The sequence below is a fragment of the Motacilla alba genome, chromosome 1A, assembly GCF_015832195.1.
Source record: "Motacilla alba alba isolate MOTALB_02 chromosome 1A, Motacilla_alba_V1.0_pri, whole genome shotgun sequence".
In the NCBI taxonomy this organism is placed as follows: Eukaryota; Metazoa; Chordata; class Aves; order Passeriformes; family Motacillidae; genus Motacilla; species Motacilla alba.
The window spans coordinates 57,055,339-57,077,320 of record NC_052031.1 but is presented as its reverse complement, the minus strand read 5'-3'; the positions used below and the strand labels follow the sequence as shown (position 1 = coordinate 57,077,320).

The window sequence follows — 21,982 nt, the reverse complement described above, 5'->3', positions numbered from 1 at the left end:
TTTCATCAGGTGAACTTGGGAAAAAACTATGTGACTGTCTGTACATAAGTATCCAGCAGGATACTTACCAAGATAGACTCAATGATCTTTGCGGGTCCCTTCCAGCTCAGAATATTGTGTGACTCTGTGATGTCTCCAGCACAGGTAAATTCTGCCCTGCAGTGGAGGGCACATTCCAGGCTTATACATTTCCCACTCTAGGGCACTGTGCACAGGGCTAATTTCATCCTGAATATATAACACCATTTTGCAGTGTCAGAGGAGATGGAATTTCTGGGAAATCCTTTAAACTACTAACTCTCAATCTGCTGCTCCCAATTATCTCTCAGCAATAGAACCAAGAGGAGCCAAGACAAGCAAATAAACACAACCCATGGCAGTGGTGAGAAACAGTGCTGCAAATTCAGCCAGGTCCCAGCAAAACACCCTGCCCGTGCTGGATGGGTCTGTGGGCATCCAGTGATCAGCAGCTTTCCTCCCCCTTATTGCTTAAACAATGAAATAGTACTCAAAGACTCAAAAGAAAAGGGCACCAGGGATGCAAAGAATCAAGCAGGTAAAAATCAAGGCACTCTGGACAAGCAAGCTCCAGCCAAGGCCCCGGAGCATGGTCCAGCTGCTCCCAGAGAGGCTGAAATGGGCCCAGGTGTTATTTTGTTAAATTACCTGCATGTAGTTCTCTTCACAGGAGCACAGCAATTGGATCTATTTCAGGAATGCCTCCTGAAGTACTGTGCTTTCACTGTGCTGCTGCCCGTGTCTGAGGACCAGTTTAGTCCTAAGGATTTCCAGGAAGTAGCCCTTGCCTGTAATTTTCCTTGGATGCCCATTCTTCAGAATAATCTATCTTGCCATAAGGAACCTCGCTGTTCTCGCTATTTCCACCTACTGCTCTCTAATTTTAAATGTCACTCCACTGGCTTTTGCAGTATATACAGAACACACCAGTGAGTGGTGGCTTCACAGCTAATTAACCCTGAAGCATCCTTGGTGTGGGTTTTCAGGGAGACACACAGGCATTTGGTCCCTAAGAGGCCCTCAAGAAGGAGTGTGCTGGGCAGTCTGGGTCAGGAAAAAGCCCCAGCAGTATCTGGCTATGAATCTTTTGCTCTGCTCCCAGTTTACAACCCCTGGTAGTCGCAGACGGCTCTATCATGTTCTCCCACACTTCCCACTTGTCACATAACAGAGTGATGCATATTTAGTTCAATTAATTTTGTTCCATAAATCAGTCCCTCCAGCTCCTTAATCATTTACTGACTGCTTAACAAATGCATTCAGATGGAGAGACACTAATGCTAGCGACAGCAAGACTTTTTAAGGGAAATAAAAGCTTTGTGTAGGCAAGACACAAACCTGCCAATCTTGTACCCTTCACTTGAATGTTTTTTTCCAAAAGAAAATCTACGCTAAAATATTTATCAGCCTGTAAAAAGATCATCATTGAATTTTTCTTGCAATTAGGGAAACACAAACAGTTAAAATAGAATAAAATATGTGCTTCATCTGAAATGTATTCTTCTTGCTGTCAAAAAAGTAACAACAGGATAATTATTTTATTTGAACTAAAAATTGAAAATGAAGGTCTAGCTTTTTATAAAATGGAAAAAAGATTTTAAAATTCAAATGGGAAGCGAAAGAAACGTACTTTCAGGACTGAAAAAAATAGTATATAAAAATTCATCTATATGGACATTAAAATACACATCATGATTTCAAAGAAGCAACAAAAGGTGACCTAGACTTTATGTTTAATATTTCCTATTTGTAATTTGTCAGGGAAAAGTAAAGGGCTTTAGAGGGCATAAAAGCATGGTCAAGAAGAACCAGAGGAGAGGGGTTTTTTTTGATTCTGTACAAGGAGGTGTTGGTGACTTTAAATTAGGGAATAAATACTCAACTAGAAAGGACTTTATAACACCTTCAGACCATCTGCTCTCTGTTACAGACAATCCATACTCTTTAATATCTTTGGAAAAAATTACTGAGCCTCATTTAAAATGATGGCAGCTTATCTGCCATTCCTCCTCTCTCTACTTTCTCTCAGCCCACTGACCAAGGACATCCATCCAAAGAGGGTTCTAATCCTCTGATTTACAATCTAAATTTATTTAGGTTATTTACAACCTAGTGTAATTTATGTCCAGTTGGTTTTGGGTCAGCACTGTCCTTCAGCTTAAATGTCTCTGTGACTATTTATCTTCTTGAGTACATTTAAAGAGCAACAACACAGGTCTGTGTTTTGCTAAGCAAAATATGTGGGGGTTCTGAATTCCCTTCCTGTAACAGAGTTCTCCTTTCCCCTGACCACCCCAGCAGTGCTTCCTCTGTACCTGTTCCAGCTTTGAACTTAGGAAATGGCAATCTTACAGGGCTAACCTCAAATTTGGTAGGATGGAAACAAGAATTCTCCTCTTGCTTCTCCTGCGCAACATCCTAGAACATAATCTGATAGCAAGCCAAATTGCATTAGTCACTAACAGATTTTTTTTGGGGTCTGCCAAGAGACATAGCACAACAAAATGCAGGTTCCTATCTAGCACTGTTTATTCATCTGGGAAATTCCAATTATTTCATTATTGGTGGTCACAGCACAGTCACAGACAGACCATATCCTTGGGATAAACATAGTACCAGAGGAAAGACTGCATTTTTTAAAACATAATGGAGAAAACTAATGGATGCTACAGAGACAAGAGTGTAAAACAACTGAATTTACCCTTGTAACAGAAAACTGATGCTCAGAGGTGAAGATACAAGAATTGCTGCCTTAATTAAGAAGCAAAGACAGTTCTTTGCATGGGTCCTGAAGGATTGAACAGGAAAGACCCTGCTTCAATACCATTTAGGATATGTAATTTAAGATGTACAATCTTTGGTTGTGAGGAGAGGTGATATTCCCCAATCTTTAGAGAAAGACAGTAGCTGGTTTAAAATGCAGACTTTGAGGCTGGCCTCCACCCTTCTCAACCTTGCAAAAATCATAAAATGCATTAACTGAAAAGCCTTTGATAATGAATTCATTTGAAATAAATTAAATGGTTGGATGTCTTATTTCCTCTGTTTTCACAAAGTGAGTATTTTTCAGTTGTTTCTATTTTACCAGGGAGATTGGAGCTGTTTTTATTATTCACTTTTTGGACTGTATTTTCAAGCAAAAGCTCAGTCCTATGTAATAAAAGAGAAAAGGCCAAAAGTGATATACGTATGTGTTCATTCTCACCAGTGTGATAACCTGCTTCAGAAATCCATGTGAACAAGTCATACACACACACACACTCATATATATGTATGTATGTATGTATATATGTAATTTCACAAGTGTTTCTATTCAGGCCAAGTAGCCAAATGTTTCCTGGGCAATAGAAGCCTGGTGCACATTGATATCTGTGTTCTAAACCTCCTGGAGCCACAGAGGGATCTGCTGAAGAAGACAAGCAAGCCTCTATGCTTCCTGCTGAACTGGAGGCAGGAAAGTGCCTGAAGACAAAGCAGCAAGTGAGGCTTTGAAAGCTTATGCAGTTTTTCCCTGGTGGTAAAATGGAGTTGAAGTACCAGGGTTATAAAAAATAAGTTTCTGTGAGATATCCTTTTGTTGACCTGGAAGGTAACTCACATCCTTACAGTGCTCATCAGAAAGCAGATGTAATGATCTTAAGCTCTTGAGGCAGTGCTTGCATCCACCTGCCAACAACAAACCAGGAAGCACTGAGCAGAGTCTATGCTGCTTAAACTTGCTCTGAAGTGTGTCATTTTAAAAGTGTGTCATTACATGGATCTTTGATATATTGGGAAATCTGTGTATGATCTTTCTTTCTTCCCCCTGAGATTCATTTGTGAATCCAGGGCAATGACACCAAACAAAAAAAAAAAAAATTAAAAAATCATGTTTGTTCTTTCAGGTCTATACTCCACTTATTTTCCCTCAGAAGTCTTTGGTCCCTGTTGTAAATCTGTTCAATACTCCATCTCTCTGATATAGGCAAAATCTTTTTAGAGGTTTTTTAAAGCCTTGCTGTGAAACACAAAGGCCCTAACATTAAAGCTGTCAGATTCTCAAGTGAGAAGAGGGGAAAAAGAGTCCACATATACAGTCAACAAAAGAGGCACAAGAAGGTTGCTCTGTTTGTATTGTATTATGGAAGATGCCTCTGGCTTCTCCAAGTGAGGCATCATTTTGGGCAGAGGAACACCCGACAGAGAAAGGCACCAGGCAGCCACTGCAATCACAGAAGGGCCTTGGCTGTAAAAGCATCTGGTATCCCCAGCTGGGCCAGTTTTTCCAAGTATTTCCACAGAGAAGAACAGGTCTACTCCATTAACCCAGGCAAGACATGTTTGTCACCGTGCCTAAGAACACCGAGTATCACCCGCAGTTAAAATCTCTGCTAGCCAGGCAAATTTTGCACAGAGGTGTTTGTCAAAAACTCTGCTTCCACTTCTTCTCCAGCTACCTTGCTCTTTGGGGAAATCCCCAACTCTTCCCTGACTCTTCCCTTCTGCACTGTCAAAATTAAACACTCAATCAAAACGTGACAATTGTCTGACACGACACAGTTTTACCATGCTGGATATTGCTATTAGTGATGAATCCCTGAACAGTTGTTAGGATATGGGCAAGGAAATCAGCAATGCTGTGTCCTTTCAGGGAGCTGCTCTGAGGCTGCCAGCCCATTGCACCCCAAGGGTTCCCAGCCTGGCAGCTCCTGCTGTTGCTGCAGGGAGGTCCCAGAGGAGGACATGTAGTGATGCCTGTCACTGGCCGCTCAGCTCCACTCTGCCACGCCCAAGAGTACCCAAGGCATGGCTGGGGGCCTATGGGTGGGAAGCTAGATAAGCACGAAGGAGCCTGGACCCATAGGATAGCACAAGAGCTTACTTAAAAAAGAAACAAACAAGCCAACTCTAAAACCATTACCAGAAAAAAGAAAACAGAATGAAAGAAAGGACTGTAGCGGAGGTAGAAACTGAGTTCCGCAAATAAGATACAAAGTCACATATCTGAAGCAAACTCCAGACATCAGCCATTCCTGGAGCCCCCAGAAACAAGAGGCACACAGAGGACTGCCCACCACAACCCACCAGCCCTTTCATGTGCTGGCACACCTGACCTGAAGCTGGATCTGCCATCCCCTTAGGGTGACCTGTGGTTTCCCTCTCAAGCTGCAGGGGGAACAAGTTCATCTTGGCTGTCTCAACAGGGCAGAATCACAGAATAATTTCGGTTGGAAAAGACCTTCAAGATAGAGTCCAAGCAGTAACCTAACGGTGCGACATCCACCACTACACCAAGTCTCTAAGTGCCACATCTACACGTCTTTTAAGTACCTACAGGATGTGACGACTCAACCACTTTCCAGGGCAGCCTGTTCCAGTGCTTGACAACCCTTTCTGTGAAGAAATTTTTCCTAACACCAAACCTAAACCTCCCCATGTGGAACCTGAGGCCTTTTCTTCTTGTCCTAGTGAATGCTCCTTGGGAGAAGAGGAAGCCCAGCGGGAGCCTGGCCTGACTTATCCAGCAATCAGGAGAGCTCTGCATCCCTGGAATTTGCTGGGAATTTTTCATGCTAGAATCAGCTGTGTGCTGCAGACACGTAGCAAAACGGAAAATAAACCCCCACTCAGATGCCTCCAAACAGCCTCATCTTGATGAGATACTCAACGACCTCTCTGAGCCAGAATTTGATTTTAGATGCAGCTCAACAGAAATTAAGACATTGAGCTGTCTACAAGCACACAGAGGTCATGGTTAGTCTCAAACCTACTCTCACCTGCCCTATTTCTCCCCCTTTCCCCAGACTCCCAAAGGAATTAATTTATTGATGATTGTTTCCAGAAATGCCAGAGAAGAGCAAGGGGATAAGTGTTAAACACACAAACAAGAATTTGTAGAGATGGAGCTTTATGTGAGACTGTAGTAGCTATAGCATAAAGTAAATAAGATGTCTTCAACTTCCAAAGTTCATTTGCCAGATGGATCCCTTATTAAATCATTTGCACAGCAAATAAAACAATTGAAGGTTGCTATATTTTTAGGTAACTGCTTATTTACATTCACACAGAAAGTTAATGAGATGTTTTGGCTAAAATGTTGAATGATACTTCTGTAAAGCTATTCCAAAAATCTAAATTTAGAGTTGATTGTTACAGTGCTGCAGGTGGCTCTGGGACCCTCTCATATTGTTTTATCATTATTTATTATTACTTTTTAATAAATGCTTCAACAATAGAATTTAGCCAGTTTCTATGTATCTCTGCCTCTACTCAGCTTTCACTCACACTGAGCAGAAACTTATTCTACAAGCAACCAGCACCACTGACTTTTGGAAACTACATTGAATAATCCTTTATTCTGTCATGACAGAAGACTTTAAAATCATATTTACAGAAATTTAACTTAATTAACTTTTGCCAGTCTTAGCTATGTTCTGGAGAAGAATATTTTTTAAATGTAGGATAAGAAGTTTTAAAAAATGTATTTTAATAGGGATGCCTTTGCTTATGTTGTGATTTAATATCATAACTTGTTTGATATTAAAAAGTTAAAATCATCAAGAGTTTCAACCATCAAATTAAAATTGATGGCTGAAAGCTCAATCAGCACTCATTTTGCAAACTCATCCCTCTGCCCTACCAGTTTCACCCTAACAACCCTATTTGATGGGACAGGTTTGAATGGGTTATAAAAGAAGGTAGAATTTAGCCTCAGAAAGTGGGATTTCTGAAATCACTACTGACACAACTTCAGGATGGTAGAGTCAAATTAAAAACTGTTAAACTTCAAGTCTGATCTTTAAGAGCAATATTCAAAGAAAAACATGCACCTACCCACTTCAGCCAAAGTCTTGATACAGGACTCCACTGAGGCTTTCTGTGTTGGGTTTGGCCAGGTACAGTTGTAAATTCTAAAAGCAGACTGCAGCAGCTGAATAAAAACAGGCTGGTGTGTCTGAAAACAAAAACAAACACAGAATTTTACCCTTAAGGATCTCCTCACAGCTGCCCTAGGATTTGATACAATGTAAACCAAGGGGGTTTTAGCTTGTAGACTCAAGTTATGGCTCCATTAAATTCTCTTTGATCTTTAGGTCTGGCAGGAGCAGAAATCAATGCTGCACCTTTAAAAAGGCCAAATGATGCAATTTTTCCTTAGATTGCTACTGATAGCAAGCAAACACAGTGCACACCATAAGGACAGAGGAGTTATTCCCATTCTCAGGTGTGTGTCTCTTCTGTCACAGGACACAGCATCTCCCTCACACAAAGATTTTTCTGCAATGATATCCCCTCCAATAAATTTACAGGAGCCAGAACTAACTCTGACCACATTAAGCTGTCTACTGGTTTGAGATGCAAGTGACTAAAATGAAGAATTTAGTGTTTTAAAGAGGGACTAAACTGGTAGTTAGTGGCGTGAGAGGGGACAGAGAAATTAAAGGAGGATGAAAAGAGACAGCATTCCTATGCAGGTAGCAGAAGGTATCTCATTAATGAGCTGAATAACTGATTTGTGTGTCTCTTCTCCTTACCTGGAGGCTGGTGCTGTTATCTGAAAATGGTGAATTGAAGAAGCCACTCACAATGCTCATGACAGGCTCAGTGACATATTTCTCCAGAGATGTGTCTGCATGTTTACGATCTGTGGTTGTGTTACAAACCTGCAGGGAAGGAGGAGGAAACAATGAGATTTAGTTCTCCCCAATAAGCAAGCTTCATTATTTTCTATTTATTACAACAGATCTGATATTTCTTCTTAAAATAAAAACAAAAGATTTTTATATAGTATCTATCAGAGAGAACTGTGTTAGGGTTGAAGCTGGATTTGTTATAGCTTATCTTTCTTCTTGGAGGTCCACCCTTCTCTTCTGAACTAGTTCTTTCTGGCTGCCTGTCTCTTCTTTCCCACACCATGAAGAAAAGATCCCCCTTTCAGCACACTATATGCCACTTACACATTTAGACAGATTCAAGAAGAAAATGGACCTTTCCTCCCATTGCAGGGCTGGTTGGAAGATGCTTCAGAGACAGATGAGACATAAACAACTCAGGTTAGAAAGATTTCATACAACATTTAGCTTCTCTCAACAATTAATCACCACAACTGGGTGGAAAAGGTGAAGCTCATTTGCAAGAAAAATGTTTAAAAGGAGGGAAGGAAGGGAAACCGTACAATCAATACCAACAGGCTTTAGGATGGTACTGAAAGAGAGGTAGCATTTCTTTGGGAAGCCACATGGGGAAAATACAGAAGCCAAGCTAAAACAATGAAAGAAGGGAATGGATGAAACCAGGACAGCTCTGGAGCACAGAAGGATGACTGAATGGTGGGAGGAAGTAGGAAGATTTGTACAAAAGGTTCCTGAAGACTCCCTTTGGTACAACACTTAAAGTTTGTTGCTGCGTAAAGATGTCACACTTAAAGAAAGGGAAAAATTACTGGTGTGGATTGCATCCTTCAGTATTTCCTTTTTTTCTCTTCAACACTTTTGAACATCTATACAGAGTCATGTTGACTTTGCATGTGTCAGTGTACACAGTACTGAAAGGAGTCTACAGAGAGCCAAAAACAGTGAGAAAGGCAAGACTGGACAAATAAGTAGTACAGACTGTAGTCATACTACCTCTTCAACAGCTTTTAAATAAGTAGCTGTAGTCATGTTTAACAAGAAATGAAGGCAGAGTTGTTTTCTCTTTTGCCTACGCAAGCCAGAGATGACTGTGATGTTCTAGGGAATCTATGCAAAAGCAGAATTTATTTTGTATACAAAAATTCCAGGAATAGGGGTCATGGCCATGTGTGCATTTAATACATAACCCCAAACCTGAGTGGTACCACTTACCATTACATCTCTTCAGGGATGGGGAGTCCAGAGAAGCTGATTGAATTGCTTAAAGTCACAGGGAAGTTGGTGACAGAAGCAGAGAGATAATCCACAGCACCTGAATCTCACACAGGGCAAAGATTCTCTCTAATTACACACTGCCACTGTCACTACAAGACAGCAATTTCACCAGGAATGTTTTAAGGAAGTCTACTGACATGACATCCAAAAGCACCTGTGTTCAGGGTATGCTAGAACTCAGGGCAACACAGAAGCACCTTGGGTCTAGTACACAAACATCATCATGCAGTAGGCAGAGGAATAACCGAAGATAACTTCAGACCTAGACAAATGAGGCATCTTGAGGAGTTTGCTTGTCTGGTTATCTAAAATGTGTCAGATAAATCAGTTATGCCTCTACACAGTGTATTTTTTATCACCCCAGGAAAGATTTTGGTCAGAGAAGCAACAGTGGCTAAAACAAAACAGCAGACTTATCAGCCCTTCTGTTTTGGGAAAAGTGTAACACCACCATCACCACCCCCAGTCCTTCTGAAGGTAAATAATCAAAACTTGTTTAATTTTTTTTTAAAAGAGATTATAAAACTAAAAATCTCTGGAAGTTCTTTTGCTTTTAATTAATCCGTATGTCAATTTTGGCTGGAACCAGTAGCTCTGAGCTCAGCACTTGCAATCCCAATAGGACAACAGGGAGCTGTGCAGTGCTAGCACAGTGAATGCAGAAATCACCAAAACTAAATTCCAGAATACTTTTAAGCTTTCCCCTTCAGCTGCCTGAAAGGCAGAGCCATATGTGGGAATGCCACTCTGCTCAAACACCAGTCTGAAAAGTTCACAGCACAGAAGGAATTTGGAAATCCTCTCATTTGTTCTTATCCCTCTGCCCTTTGGGGACTGAAAGATCTTCCTCCGTGGAAGAAAAAAACAAAAACCTGAAATGCATGAAATGGAGATGAGGATTGAGAAAGCAGTGTTTAAAAACCCCTTAAGAGGCTTTGGGACCAAAACTCACATGAATAATACTTCAAAAATTCTGCGGAGAAAGCCAGGATGACTTTACAGCTGTCAGATCCTCGGCTCTTGTCTTTAATCCTGCTCAGACTACAGCTGCTGACTTACACAGGCTGGGCCACACGCAGGAAAGGGAAGCCTTTCCTTCAGCAGCACCCACTTCGATCAGCATAAGGCTGTAAGTCACACCCAGCAGAAAGTAGGTTGGCAGAAGCTGTAGAAGCAGGGTGTCTTTGAAAGCACGACAGCTTTTGGCAAACCCAGTTTATACGCGGATCCGCCTCGTGGCTGCTTTGCAATGTATCATGTTGTTGAAAGGAAAATGACAGCTGGGGACTAAATATTTCCTTCCTCAATCCAGAAACAGACTTTAAAAATCAGTAACTTTTTTTTTTTTAAATATATATCTAAAACAGAAGGAATCCAACCTGAGGATAACACTCTCCGTCTTTCACCTTGGTGCTCTCCAATAACAGACTCAAAGCTCACAAACTCACCCACTGACAGGCATTTGTAGTAGCTAAAAGAAAAGCATTTCCCCTTCCCCCATGCAAAAGCATCCCTTTTAGCTCACTGGAACACAGAGGATCAAAAGGCTCTTTTTCTAAATGCTTTGAAAGCTATTGTAACATCCTTCATGAGGCTGACAGCATTCTAACTGTCCTGATAGCTACAGAACGCTGATGTATTTATAACACTTGGGCTCTGTTGGAGCCCCAGAGCACCAAATCTGAACAAATACACTCCATAACCTGGAAAATACAGCTATCCATGGTTGAAAAGCAGGACAGGCCGGAGCACTTCTGACACACTTGCAGGAGAGCAGAATAAACCTGCATTTTGCCAACAGCACCCACACACAAAATGTAGCATTTCCCCTCTTCACCTCAGAAGACCTGGGGTCTAATTTCTCTCAGGAGACAGATGTGTGAAAACAAACTCAGTGGTCACCAGCATCAAGACAAGCCCCCAGCATTTAGCACAGCGCAGTTTGTCTCCAGGCTCATGAGAGGAAACCTGGACAGAACCCTCTTTCTACTTGTCTGCTTCTAGCCCAGGGGCACAGAAAATTGGCCACGTTCAAGGGCTAGGGAGGAGGGATAGTCTGTTTGGAAAGTCAGGGTCAGGACACGTCAGGAAAGGGCAACCCAGAAAGGGATTTAAATAGAAGAAAATACTTCTTGAGATAAAACCAGTAAGGTTAAAAGTCAGAAAGTTACTCCAAGGATGTTTCTAATCTTAATTTTCAACCCAGGTTGTTTTCAGCCAGGAGGGCTTTCAGTGTGTAACACAACCACAGAGACAAAGCAGCAAGAAAACAGGGTTTGTATAGGACTAATTACTGCTAAACATGGCTACCACCAAAAATAAGAGAGCACAAACATCCCTGCCTCAATCTGCTCCCAGGGAAAAATAAAAAGGTTTAAAAAAATACACCAAAACCAAACCAAGCCATATCCCCTCCCCACCCCAAAAAAACCCAAAAAACAAAACCAAAACAAACAAACAAACAAGAAACCAAAAAAAAAAAAAAGACAAAAGAAAAAATCCAACCCTATATAAGATTTCTGTTTCACACAAAAAATTAACAGGTCCCAGTAATTTTTGTACAGTACAATTCTTTGGATTCCTTCTTCTTTTAGCCAAAATTCATTGCATTTGCTCCTAACAGGTCTCACAGGAATTCTTTTGTGGCACACTATTACTTTGGGGTCATTGTCTGCTGCAGGACCAAATTGAGATTCTTTACCTTTTCTCTTCATTTCAATGACATGAAGAAAGCAAGGAGTGAAAACTTAAGTATTATAAAATGTAATGGACCATGGTCTGGGAAAAACCCAAAAAGCCATGGTTCTATTTCTTGAGCAGAAAGAGCAACATCATTGTTTGTCATTAATATTGTAATTATTTATAATTACAAGTAGTATTAACCTCCTAGAAAAGGATGTGTAGCGCAGGCTATAATCATTACATCATGCCAGCTTCCCCTCATAGCTCTACTATTGTATTTAATCCCTGTGGAAGTAATAAGATTGCTCTTGTTTTCTGCCTTCAAAATCCCTGAGAATGAAGCTTAATTCGACTTGTAACTTGAAATTTAATTCAACAAGTACTGACACCATGAGGCTTACTGAAAGCCACAGGAATGGCAGGCCTGTGGTACTGACTGTGCCCTGTCCCCTTGCAGCTGTAATTTATAATTGAATTAGTATTCTGAGGGACCACAGCTCCACACCTGCCTTTCACATCAGCAGTGAGAATGCAGTGACAGGAGAATGAAAGGCAAAACCAGAGACTAAAGAAGGAACACAAGCCAGAGAAGATCTTGATCCCCGATCCTCACTATAACAGCAGAATAAAGGAAGAGATTACAGATGTGGATTTTTTTTAGTCACCACCATAATAACATGCAATGCACGTTCCCAAAAGATGTGTACAGGTTCTCAACCATGTACACACCCCCAATTTATTTCTTTGTAGGAAAAGAGAAAGGCACAGGTTCCAAGATGCCCTTTTAGAATGAGAAGGCTACTAGTAATTAGCAGGTTAAATTATGATAAAGATCATAGAAATGACTTTTCGTTAAACAAACAAAGCAACTAACCACACTTATTGTCAACTTTGAATAAAAATAGTTAACAAAATAAAAGTTCACAAAAAAACCCTCGATTACTGCCAGTGCAGTTGTCATCCATGACCATTCTGTAATATTTAACACCTGGTGAAGCTTACCCTTGCCATATCAACAAGAAAATTCTCAAAAAGTTTCCAGATATGGTTACTAGCATAGATTTCTTTCATTTCCACTTCAGTGTCCACGTAACAGTGGTTAACAAAATTAACATAAGCAATTTTCACCTGCAGGAACAGCAAAAACACAATCACTATGAAATGGAACAGTAAAAACAATTAACAAAATGTTTTCTATCTGCAAAAATACTGAACAATAAAGATGAACCTTCCAGTACTAACAAACACTCATAACCATAATAATGCACGTGTTTGGTTCTGAAGATTTAGGGAGAAGCCAGGCACCACATGCGTTAATGTGTTTACTGAAAGACCACAGAAAGAAAAATGAAAAGGTTTTGCAAACATTGTTACTCTAATGACAAAACCCCCACAAGACAAACCAGTAATGATTCTGGTATTTAACTGATATTAGGACCAGCAAGGCCTGGCTCCAGGATACTCTGCACTTGCCAGTTAACTGTGGTAGGTTGAAGCCTTGTGACAGGCTTGCCAAATATAAAGTGTTTTGCAGAGCTGGGACTGAAGTCCCCGTATTTCCACAAATCTAATGCAGCACTTGCACTTGGGATCTAAATGGCAGAGAAAGGTTGTGGCGCACTGGGATTGCAGCAACGGCAGCACAAAGCTTAGGAGGAGGACATGCCAGGACTCCTCTCTGGCATAACAAGTCTGCATGTGCGCAGTATAAAAATGGATACACAGTGCCCAAAAATGTATAGATTAAATATAAACATATGCAAATGCATTGAAAATTTCTTATCACGGTCAAGGAAGAGGAGATAGTTCCATATGTTTAATGCAGTGAAGAGAAAAGTCAGACCTTTAGGTTTCTTTTGTTTGGGATTTTTTTTTCTAATTACCATCTGTTGAAATTAATGTTAAGGGGAACTTTTGGGCAAAGCAAACATATTCTTTTTTTAGTAATAAGCTCATTTGATCACAAGGGCAATTTTCATGGCACAGAGTTTTAACTCCTGAAGGCCCCAGTTCTGTTGCTTAGAGCCTCGTTTTTCCACCAGGGAATGTCACAGTCCTAGTTTAGCATGACACATGCAGAATTGTGCCTTCATCTGCAGTGAATAAAAATATTTGCCGGACTGCAATTGAGTTTAATAAACTGAGACTTCACCCAAATTCCCACTGACTTCAGCATGGACAGATTTTTATCTATCATTTCCAAGAAATTCAGGCAATGGCAAAAAATTGGCTTAACCCAACATTCAGCTGGGTCTTCACAGTTTCAGCCAGAAATTACGAGTGCATTAAACTCCAATGGTGGCTGGACAAACCCAAAACAAGGTGTCTGAAAAGCTGACAAACAAGGCATTAAGGACAAGGAATTTTCTGTGGAATAAATACTGTCTATCCTTTCTCACTTATTCACCTTCAGAAGCACCACCCATTTCCAGTCCATTCCCTGTGCAAATATTCAACTTGTCAGTGCATTATAACAACAAAACATTGTCTGCTTTCTAAAAATGCTAAGTCTGCTTTCTCCTGCTGTGAGGAATCTGAGGAATCGTACCTCAGGGATGCAGTCATCATGGGTCACTACCCTCACAATATCATCCAGGGGCAGCAGTGAATTGCACTTGATCTCTGTGTACACATTCTTGCCCTCGGTGCAGGCAGCCAGCAGCTCCACCAGAGTGATGTGATAGGCCAAGGGCCCGCTCTCGTCGGCTCGGTCTCGCTCCGAACACATCATCTGGAGAAGCACTGGGAAGGATGCTCTGTCATTGTAGAATATCAGCACATCTTCACCGCCATTTATCAGCTGAGAAAGAGAGCACAAGGTTCTGAGCACCCTGCACTGCAATCATTTTGGATTCAATGATTTTAAAGGTCTTTTCCAACCTAAATGAGTCTATGATTTTCTTCATTTCTTATTTTATCTCCAAGTATGCAAAGATTCTTTAGCTAAAGCCCAAACAATGAAACAAAATTTACTCTGATGTGGTTTGCCAAATGAACATGTCAAAACAATATCCAAGGCAAACTTCTGCTCTTATCAACATAAGTGCAAATCTGAAATAACTCACCAAGAAATGCACTAATGCAAGGTGAATTTGAGGTTTAACTTCTATGTAGCTCTGTCTTTACCTAAGACAGCATGCTATCCTTATTATTCCTACCATGTCAGTGTTAGTGTGAAGTTAATTAATTATCCTCACCTCCTGCTAGGAGGCCAGGATGCATTATTATCCCTGTTTCATAGATGAGCACTTGAGGTGCAGCGAGATTAAATCTTCCATGCTACCTCACACAAAAAGCCTGTGGCTCACCCGGAATTGAACCCAGCTTTTCCCCACGGTTGCTCAGTATTGGAAATAGAGGGAGATTCTTCCCACCCTGTGCAAATTTGGCAGGTGGGTCATGACTTTGTCAGTGTCATGTCAGCACTTTCATTTAGCAGAAAACTGGGGTATGTGATAAATGTTTGATTCTGCTACAAGTGCTCTGCTTATCTCAAGAGGATCCAGAGCGGCGCTGGATGCTGGCAGCCCCATCTCAGCACATCTCACTGAAGAGCTTTGCTCTAACCTTGTTTGGAATCCTCTCTCCATCACTGTCGTTTGAAGCACAATCCACTCTCAACGTGGGTGAAATAAGATCCCACAAACCCCTCCTAGTAGAGAACACACCCTGGCAGCTCAAAAATCCCACTTATTTTGTGAATTAGGCACTTGACCTATTCCAGTCCATATGTGACATGAAATCTCAGCTCACTCAATTCAAGGGTAGTCATAAAGGTTGATGGAGCTGCTGAGAAATGGGAAAGCAGCAAGAACAGGAATTAAAATTAGTCTCCCAGAATGAAAAGTCAAGAAACATTTCATTACACTTTCCAGGGTTTCAACACTTCAAATTTTGAATTCACAGCATTTCTGTTTGTGCTTTCCCTGTTTCTTGCTTATTTTTACTTTGACATTTGGTTGGAGTGAATTGTGAATTCAGTCTCTCCGCAATTCCTATTTCTCATTTATCTTTGGGTTTCTACAGTATTTCTATACACATGACTTTTCAGACATTTTCTGGACAATCCACAGAACAGAAAAAAATAATTTAAAGGGATGAGAGCGTAGGACAAAACAACCCAGCAACATTTTCTGCCATTAAAGTATATTTTCAGCAAGTTTAGAATTCTATGGTAATATAACGAAGGCTGTCCAGTATTGGAGCAGCTGTTGATACTGTGAAAAATATTGCTCCAGAATACTAGAGGTAATAGAAAACTCTGCTGCCACACTGATCTGGCCCAAAGTAAATTCTGCTTTCCCTTCTGTAATAGTGTTTGCACTGACAGGCAGGGTTCTTCCAGGAACCTCAAATCCTGCTTGTAATGAGAAAAAGTGCCCTAAGGAACCTTTCACATTGGTAAACATCATGGCAGACATGGAGATCAAGGAGATGAGAACAAAGGAATCAGCCACACTGAGGATGTCCAATGGATTTTATGACAGTACTCCCTTGCCATGGTGCTCTTTCATCTGCATGCACTTTCTAGAATACGTAAATATGAGGATTATCCCTCACTCCCAGTAAATGGGAATAAGCAACAATGTACTTCCTGTGGGTGAAAGAAAACACAGGAGGAGCTGAGGCAAGCTCTACAGTCATATGCTATCTTGTCTTGTGGTAAATTGTTTATGTGCTCCATCTGGAGGCACAGGAAAAGCTACAGCACTTGTTTAAAGGTCACAAAGTACATCTCAGTTGTCTACAGAGAAACTGTCCTGACTCGGTGGCAAGTTCCAACCATTTGTTCCTTTTAGAGTGGATTGCCATTCAAGTGCCATTAAAGTTTCACAATTAGCATCCTTTTCTAAGAAATCATAATTACTTACCTGTAATTTCCTACTTTTTGAAAAACAGATCATTATCTTCCCCTACTTCATCAAAACAGGGTTGCTCCCTTCGCCCAGGAAATTCCTGCAGGACCTATGATGTGAATGCTATATCCAAGTTCATTTTACTTTCATCATGGAGTCAGCTTGAAAACGTAGTATGACAGTTTATCTTTGTGCTGCTACAGGTCAATAGCAAAATATATTGAAATTGAGAAAAATTTGAAAATTTGTTTGATGATACAAAAACCTCTACAAGAGCCTTCGGTGGAAGCAGAAAAATCTAAAACCACAAAGGCACAAGAAGTGTTTGAATTATGTAAATCAAAGGCCTATAATTGATATTGAATGTTAAAATACTTCAGTCAAATTGAAAAGGTTGAGGTGAATTTCATTAAAGGTTATCCATGTAGGCAGGAGCTTTACTTTCTTAATTAGAAGTTTTTCCTCTTGTTGCTGTGGAACAAAATTTCAGTGGGATTTCATTTTGTTCATACCACAAAAAACTAAAGCTTATCTCTGATTTCTTTGTGAAGATGTCTCTTAAAAAAACCAAACCAAACCAAACCAAAAAAACCAAGCACTTTGTAAAGCAAATAAAAATATTCCTTGGACTCTAATCCAACCATGATTTTTCACCATATTCAACTTTACCCACTTAGTAATCTCAAGAACTGTTAACATAATTACAGTTGAATGCACAAGTGTCTGCAAGTTGAAGACTTCATTTATCATGCTCACAATATATCAAATCCTAATTGCAGAGAAAGTCAATTAGGTATTTTCCTAGGAAATTTATTGGCATAAAGATTTTTCCACAAATCACTTGGCTGAATTTACTGGATCCAGCTAGTTAAAGCTGAAGCAGCTCTACTGACCCTCACATAAATGCTCTGAAATAAAACAAAAACAAAAAAAAAAAAGGCGGAAACTAGAATTTAGAATTGCTACATGTTAAAAAAAAAAAAAAGGTCTACAATACTATTTAGACAAATCCATAGAGGTAAGAGCCTCTTGTATGGCAAACCCATGCCACAAGAGTAGGTAAAAGTGATCCTAAATTACATTACAGGAAAATGAAGGTTTATGTAACTCTGAGATTTCCATGCTACATCATCTACAAATAGACATCTCTGTATCACCATGCTAACACTCATGTTTTCTTTCTAGTAGTTATGCAGATGGCCTTACAAAATTAGATCAAACTCCCAAAAACGTCTGCTAAAATATTCATTATTTGTGACGCCACTTAAAATTCTAAAGCGAGGATGCCTTTATATCTCATTGGTATCAAGAGCAGGAAAAACAGCCTCAAAATACTCAAGTGATTAACATGTGAAGCCTTTGCTTACCTCTGTCATTACCATGTCCTGGCACTTTTTCACGTATTTGCCATCTGCTTTCACAATGGTCTGCAGGAATCGCAGGTACTCCACGTGCCGGCCGTGGGTCTCAATGCAGTGCACAAAGTGCTGCACCACCCTCTCGCTGATCTCGTTGCACAGGAGGTAATTATTCATGAAGATGTGCCTCATGGTCTCAGCTTCCAGGAGCTGAACAGATCAAAAACAGCCTCATGAGCACAGCAGATCTGCTTTGAGATTGAGAGAGGCACGGGATTCTTGAGTAGAAGAAGGCTCACTGCTAAAAGGGAAACTGGAGAAATCCTTTTCAATTATCTCAGAGTCCAGCTTCCAGTTTTGAGGGGATTTCTCCACACTTCCCTATGAGTACAAACAGTCCTAAAGTGGGCATAAACCAAACCTGCGTCCGTGGGGAAGGTGAACACACAAACACACACACACTACACTGCTAGAGCACTCTGCAGGGGCTTTGGAATATGAGACACCTGAGACCACCCTGGCCCCACTCACCATCAAACTTTGCAATGAGGCCACCAGATGAGATGATGAGCTGCTCTGGCTCACTCTGGGGCTCACAGAGGAGGCATTTCCAGCAAGCAAATCCCTGTACATACAGCCTGATGATCTCAAAGAGAATGTCTCTTTCCACATTAACTCCAAAAGGACCCTAGGGCTGTGTATCCATGAGCAGCATGGAACAAGAGGAACAGATCTGGAGCAAGACGGGATTCTGCTAAGGACACAGCACCCAGACTTTGTGCATTCTTGGGGCTTTTGCTCTAGGTTGGTCCCTTGGACTAAAGACTCCTGAGGGTCAGGTGGGTTCCTAAAGTGTATGTGTCTGTTTAGTGTCATCTGATAGGAATCCACATCAAGTTTGCTGCACAATGTGCACAAAAGCACAATAACTGGGATGGATGATCAGAAAATCAGCTTCAAAAGAACAGAAATATAAGTGCAAGCTGGCTCTACACCTTGCACCCAAGTTAAGTGTCAGCACTGGATGTGACAGAATCCAGGCTCTGGTCCCCACTGTGGTCAGCTCAGAGCTGCTCAATAATGTCACAAAAAAGCATAAATAAAAAACAATGGAACAAATGTTCCTTAAGTGCACAGGCCAGGGTCTGCAATCCTCATACTCACAATTCCTTCTAATAAAAGCATGTTTTGCTCAGTAGGTCCACTAAGCAAGTGTCATTCTATACCAATATGTCTGTAAACACACACACAAATAGAAAGGGATTGTGATAAAAAGGTGTGTTGTAAGGACAATGATTTAAGAGAAGGTCAGACTTTAGGTTACTTGAATCAAATGGTAGTATCATCAACAAAAATGTCTGAGTCTGATTCTGTTGTTACACAAGGTTTATGACAGCAGTCACAGTATCTTCTACCTTAACTTTACAATCCATCAGTGAGTGAGTCAGGATGAATAAAATCAGAGTCAAGTTCAAGATTAGAACATGACACATATTCATAGATCCTTCCAGTGAACCCCACAGCTTCCTTGGTTTTTGTTTTCCACTTTTAAAATGGCAACATTAAAGCCAATGACATAAAAAGAAACACTAAGGGAAAAGAGAGAGGAGAGGGGAGGGGAGGCATAATTTAGTGAAATTATTTATTTAGCACTGGGATGTTTCAGCAACTCCAAATTTAATTCCAATTATCATATTCTATTTCAAATTAAATACTCACCCCTGGAGTTAAGAACAAGTTGAGATTTTTGTGGAGGAGAACTTGATTCTGAGGATTTCCTCGACAGAAATTCTGAAGAAAAGTGTGGGCTAGATTCATAACTTCATTCATCTTTTCATCACTCTGCAGGAAGTAAGGACAAACAAAATCAGCTAGTTATACCTAAACATACTTGTTAAAACCACACAACATCAATTCAGCCAGGAATAAACCAATTCTCCTGAGCCTTTATAGGGCAGGAATTCTCCCTCTGGCAAAAGTAACTAATGCAGTTTCCTTCGGAGTCCATTAGCAGCTGTACCTTACTCTGAATCAAACCATAGACAGGCGCATAAAATCAAAGTAAGATTTCTTCTTGTGTGGCTATAATTTCCTAGTTTTTAAAAGTGCTAAGGTGCTTGATTTAAAAAAAAAAAAAAAAAAAAAAAAGCAAAGCAAAACAAACCAAAAATATCACTCTGCATTAGTTTTAAGCTTTGGCAAACATTTGGTTTTTCTATAGCTACATACAGAAACAGATGTATGTGTGCATGTGTTCCCACACACACTCCCACACAAATATTTCTCTAGTTTCATCCACATTTTATATTCCTCTCATGTAGTATCCTAGGTATGATTTGATGAACCACCTGTATGGACAAGCACTATTTTACTGATGACAGCTGAACCCAGTGTCTGTAATATAGCACGCAGGAAAACATAGCCCAGCAAAGGTTTTATCTCCTCTCAGTGATTCCTAGAAGATGTAGAAAGATGAGCTATTTCAAAGCCTGTCTAGTTCATTAATTTGTATGCTTAATTCCACCAAATCAGTACCAAATAATTGTACCTCCTGAAAAAAAATGGCACGTGGAACTAGGTTAGAGATGTCCACCATAAAAACAAAGAAGTTATTTCAGATTTGGTCTGTGAAAGCTTTTGGTCCTAAGGTTTGCCTACTTCTGGAATGGGTACAGGAATGACAGCACTGTGAGATCTAGGTACCCAAGGCAGTAAATATTAAATTTTAAATAAAACTGTGCAGGCAGCTGTATTAAACTCAGCCCAAACTCACTATTCTGAAGGTAGAAAATGACATCATCATTTCATGTTTGTACCACAGCTGACAATTCAGATTTTAAAAAATACTTCCATTGATTCTTGGGCCTGTCGAGGCCTTTCCATTCCTTGAGTTTGTGTTCTCTACCACCAAAATTAGGAAAATAACCTTTTCATAGGGGATCTGCAGAAGGTCCAAGACCACCAAGTGGGCGCCCATATTTTTCAGTAAACGCTGCTGTTGATTCCGACATTTTTTATTCTGAACACAAAGTTTGCTGAGTCGAATCAAAATCTATAAAGTAAAAAACAACAAACCAAACAAATAAATAAGCATGCAACCAAGAAAAGAAACCAGTCATGTCACACAAAACCAAACAAAGACACTTTATTTCAAAATAATTACTAAATCTACTAATCAAACAGGTATGTCAAGCAAGTTTCTTGGCAGACATACTAACCTCTTTAACAATATTGTAGTTATTGCTTTTAATACTGTCTATCTGGGGTTTTTTGGTCCCATCCTGTATTGGGCTCAAAATGTTTGATTCCTGTAATAAAGAACACATGACAAGTGGAGATTTATTGCTATTTCCTCAACATTAATTAATTGCATTTAATAGCAGCAAGTGACAAAGTATTACAGCAGCTCATAAGGAATTGATATAACACAGATATTAAAGAAAGACTAGCTTATTCTTTATCCAGTGAGTGACAAGATTTACATTCAAGTCCTTCCTCTGATTCAAATTTCCAATGTAATTTGAGGCAATTACTCTATGTCTTCATGCTTCTGATCATTCTAAAGGAGTACATCCCTAAATCACAGATTATGCACACCAAGGAATTTAAATACTGTGAGGACATGTACCAAAAGTGTATTTCAGTAGGGAACAAACATTCCAAGGATCTGTATTTACAGCTGGAAAGATTACAAAATCTGTGTATGCAAACACTAAAAAGTCTGGAGAAAGAGCTTAAGACAACTTCTGCAGTTAAGCAGGTTGGAGTTCTCAACAGGAACAAGCAGCATGTGGAAATTAAGAGATGTTCCTCCCACAAAGGGGATGCTTCTGCCTGTATCTCTGGATGATGCAGGAAAATATTTAAAAACAAATAGGAACCATATGTTAAACTGCACCATGATGCTGTATGCTCTGGGCCCTGGCTCCTGGAAAGCCCCAGCTGGGCTTGATAAATAAAAGAAATCAAGTCAGCAAGGAACTGCCAACACCCACGCACCTTTCCATGCATATCTCTCAATCAAAATATGGGAGAACATGTACACAAATACTGCCACTAAGAATACTGACAATGTAGGGGGTTTTTCTGCTGTCAGCTGTGGTAAGCCTTTCTTAAAAGGAAACAAAAACAAATTGAAATATTTGACTTTGGATGCTGACGCTATAAAGCATGAAGAAAA

The 21,982-nt window shown here is 40.2% G+C and overlaps 1 protein-coding gene across 8 annotated transcripts in view; it reads right to left on the bottom strand.

Moving 5' to 3' along the window:
- Nucleotides 1-21,982, bottom strand: part of ITPR2 (inositol 1,4,5-trisphosphate receptor type 2) — a 243,926-nt gene that overhangs the window by 118,981 nt on the left and 102,963 nt on the right. For all 8 annotated transcript variants that reach the window (XM_038154646.1, XM_038154647.1, XM_038154648.1 and 5 more), the window contains 8 exons: nt 21,021-21,110; nt 20,729-20,854; nt 19,522-19,644; nt 17,812-18,012; nt 14,137-14,388; nt 12,591-12,716; nt 7,533-7,661; nt 6,832-6,952 (listed from right to left, as the gene is read on the bottom strand). In XM_038154646.1, the coding sequence (XP_038010574.1) occupies nt 6,832-6,952; nt 7,533-7,661; nt 12,591-12,716; nt 14,137-14,388; nt 17,812-18,012; nt 19,522-19,644; nt 20,729-20,854; nt 21,021-21,110 (1,168 nt within the window). The remainder of the gene's footprint in view (nt 1-6,831; nt 6,953-7,532; nt 7,662-12,590; nt 12,717-14,136; nt 14,389-17,811; nt 18,013-19,521; nt 19,645-20,728; nt 20,855-21,020; nt 21,111-21,982) is intronic.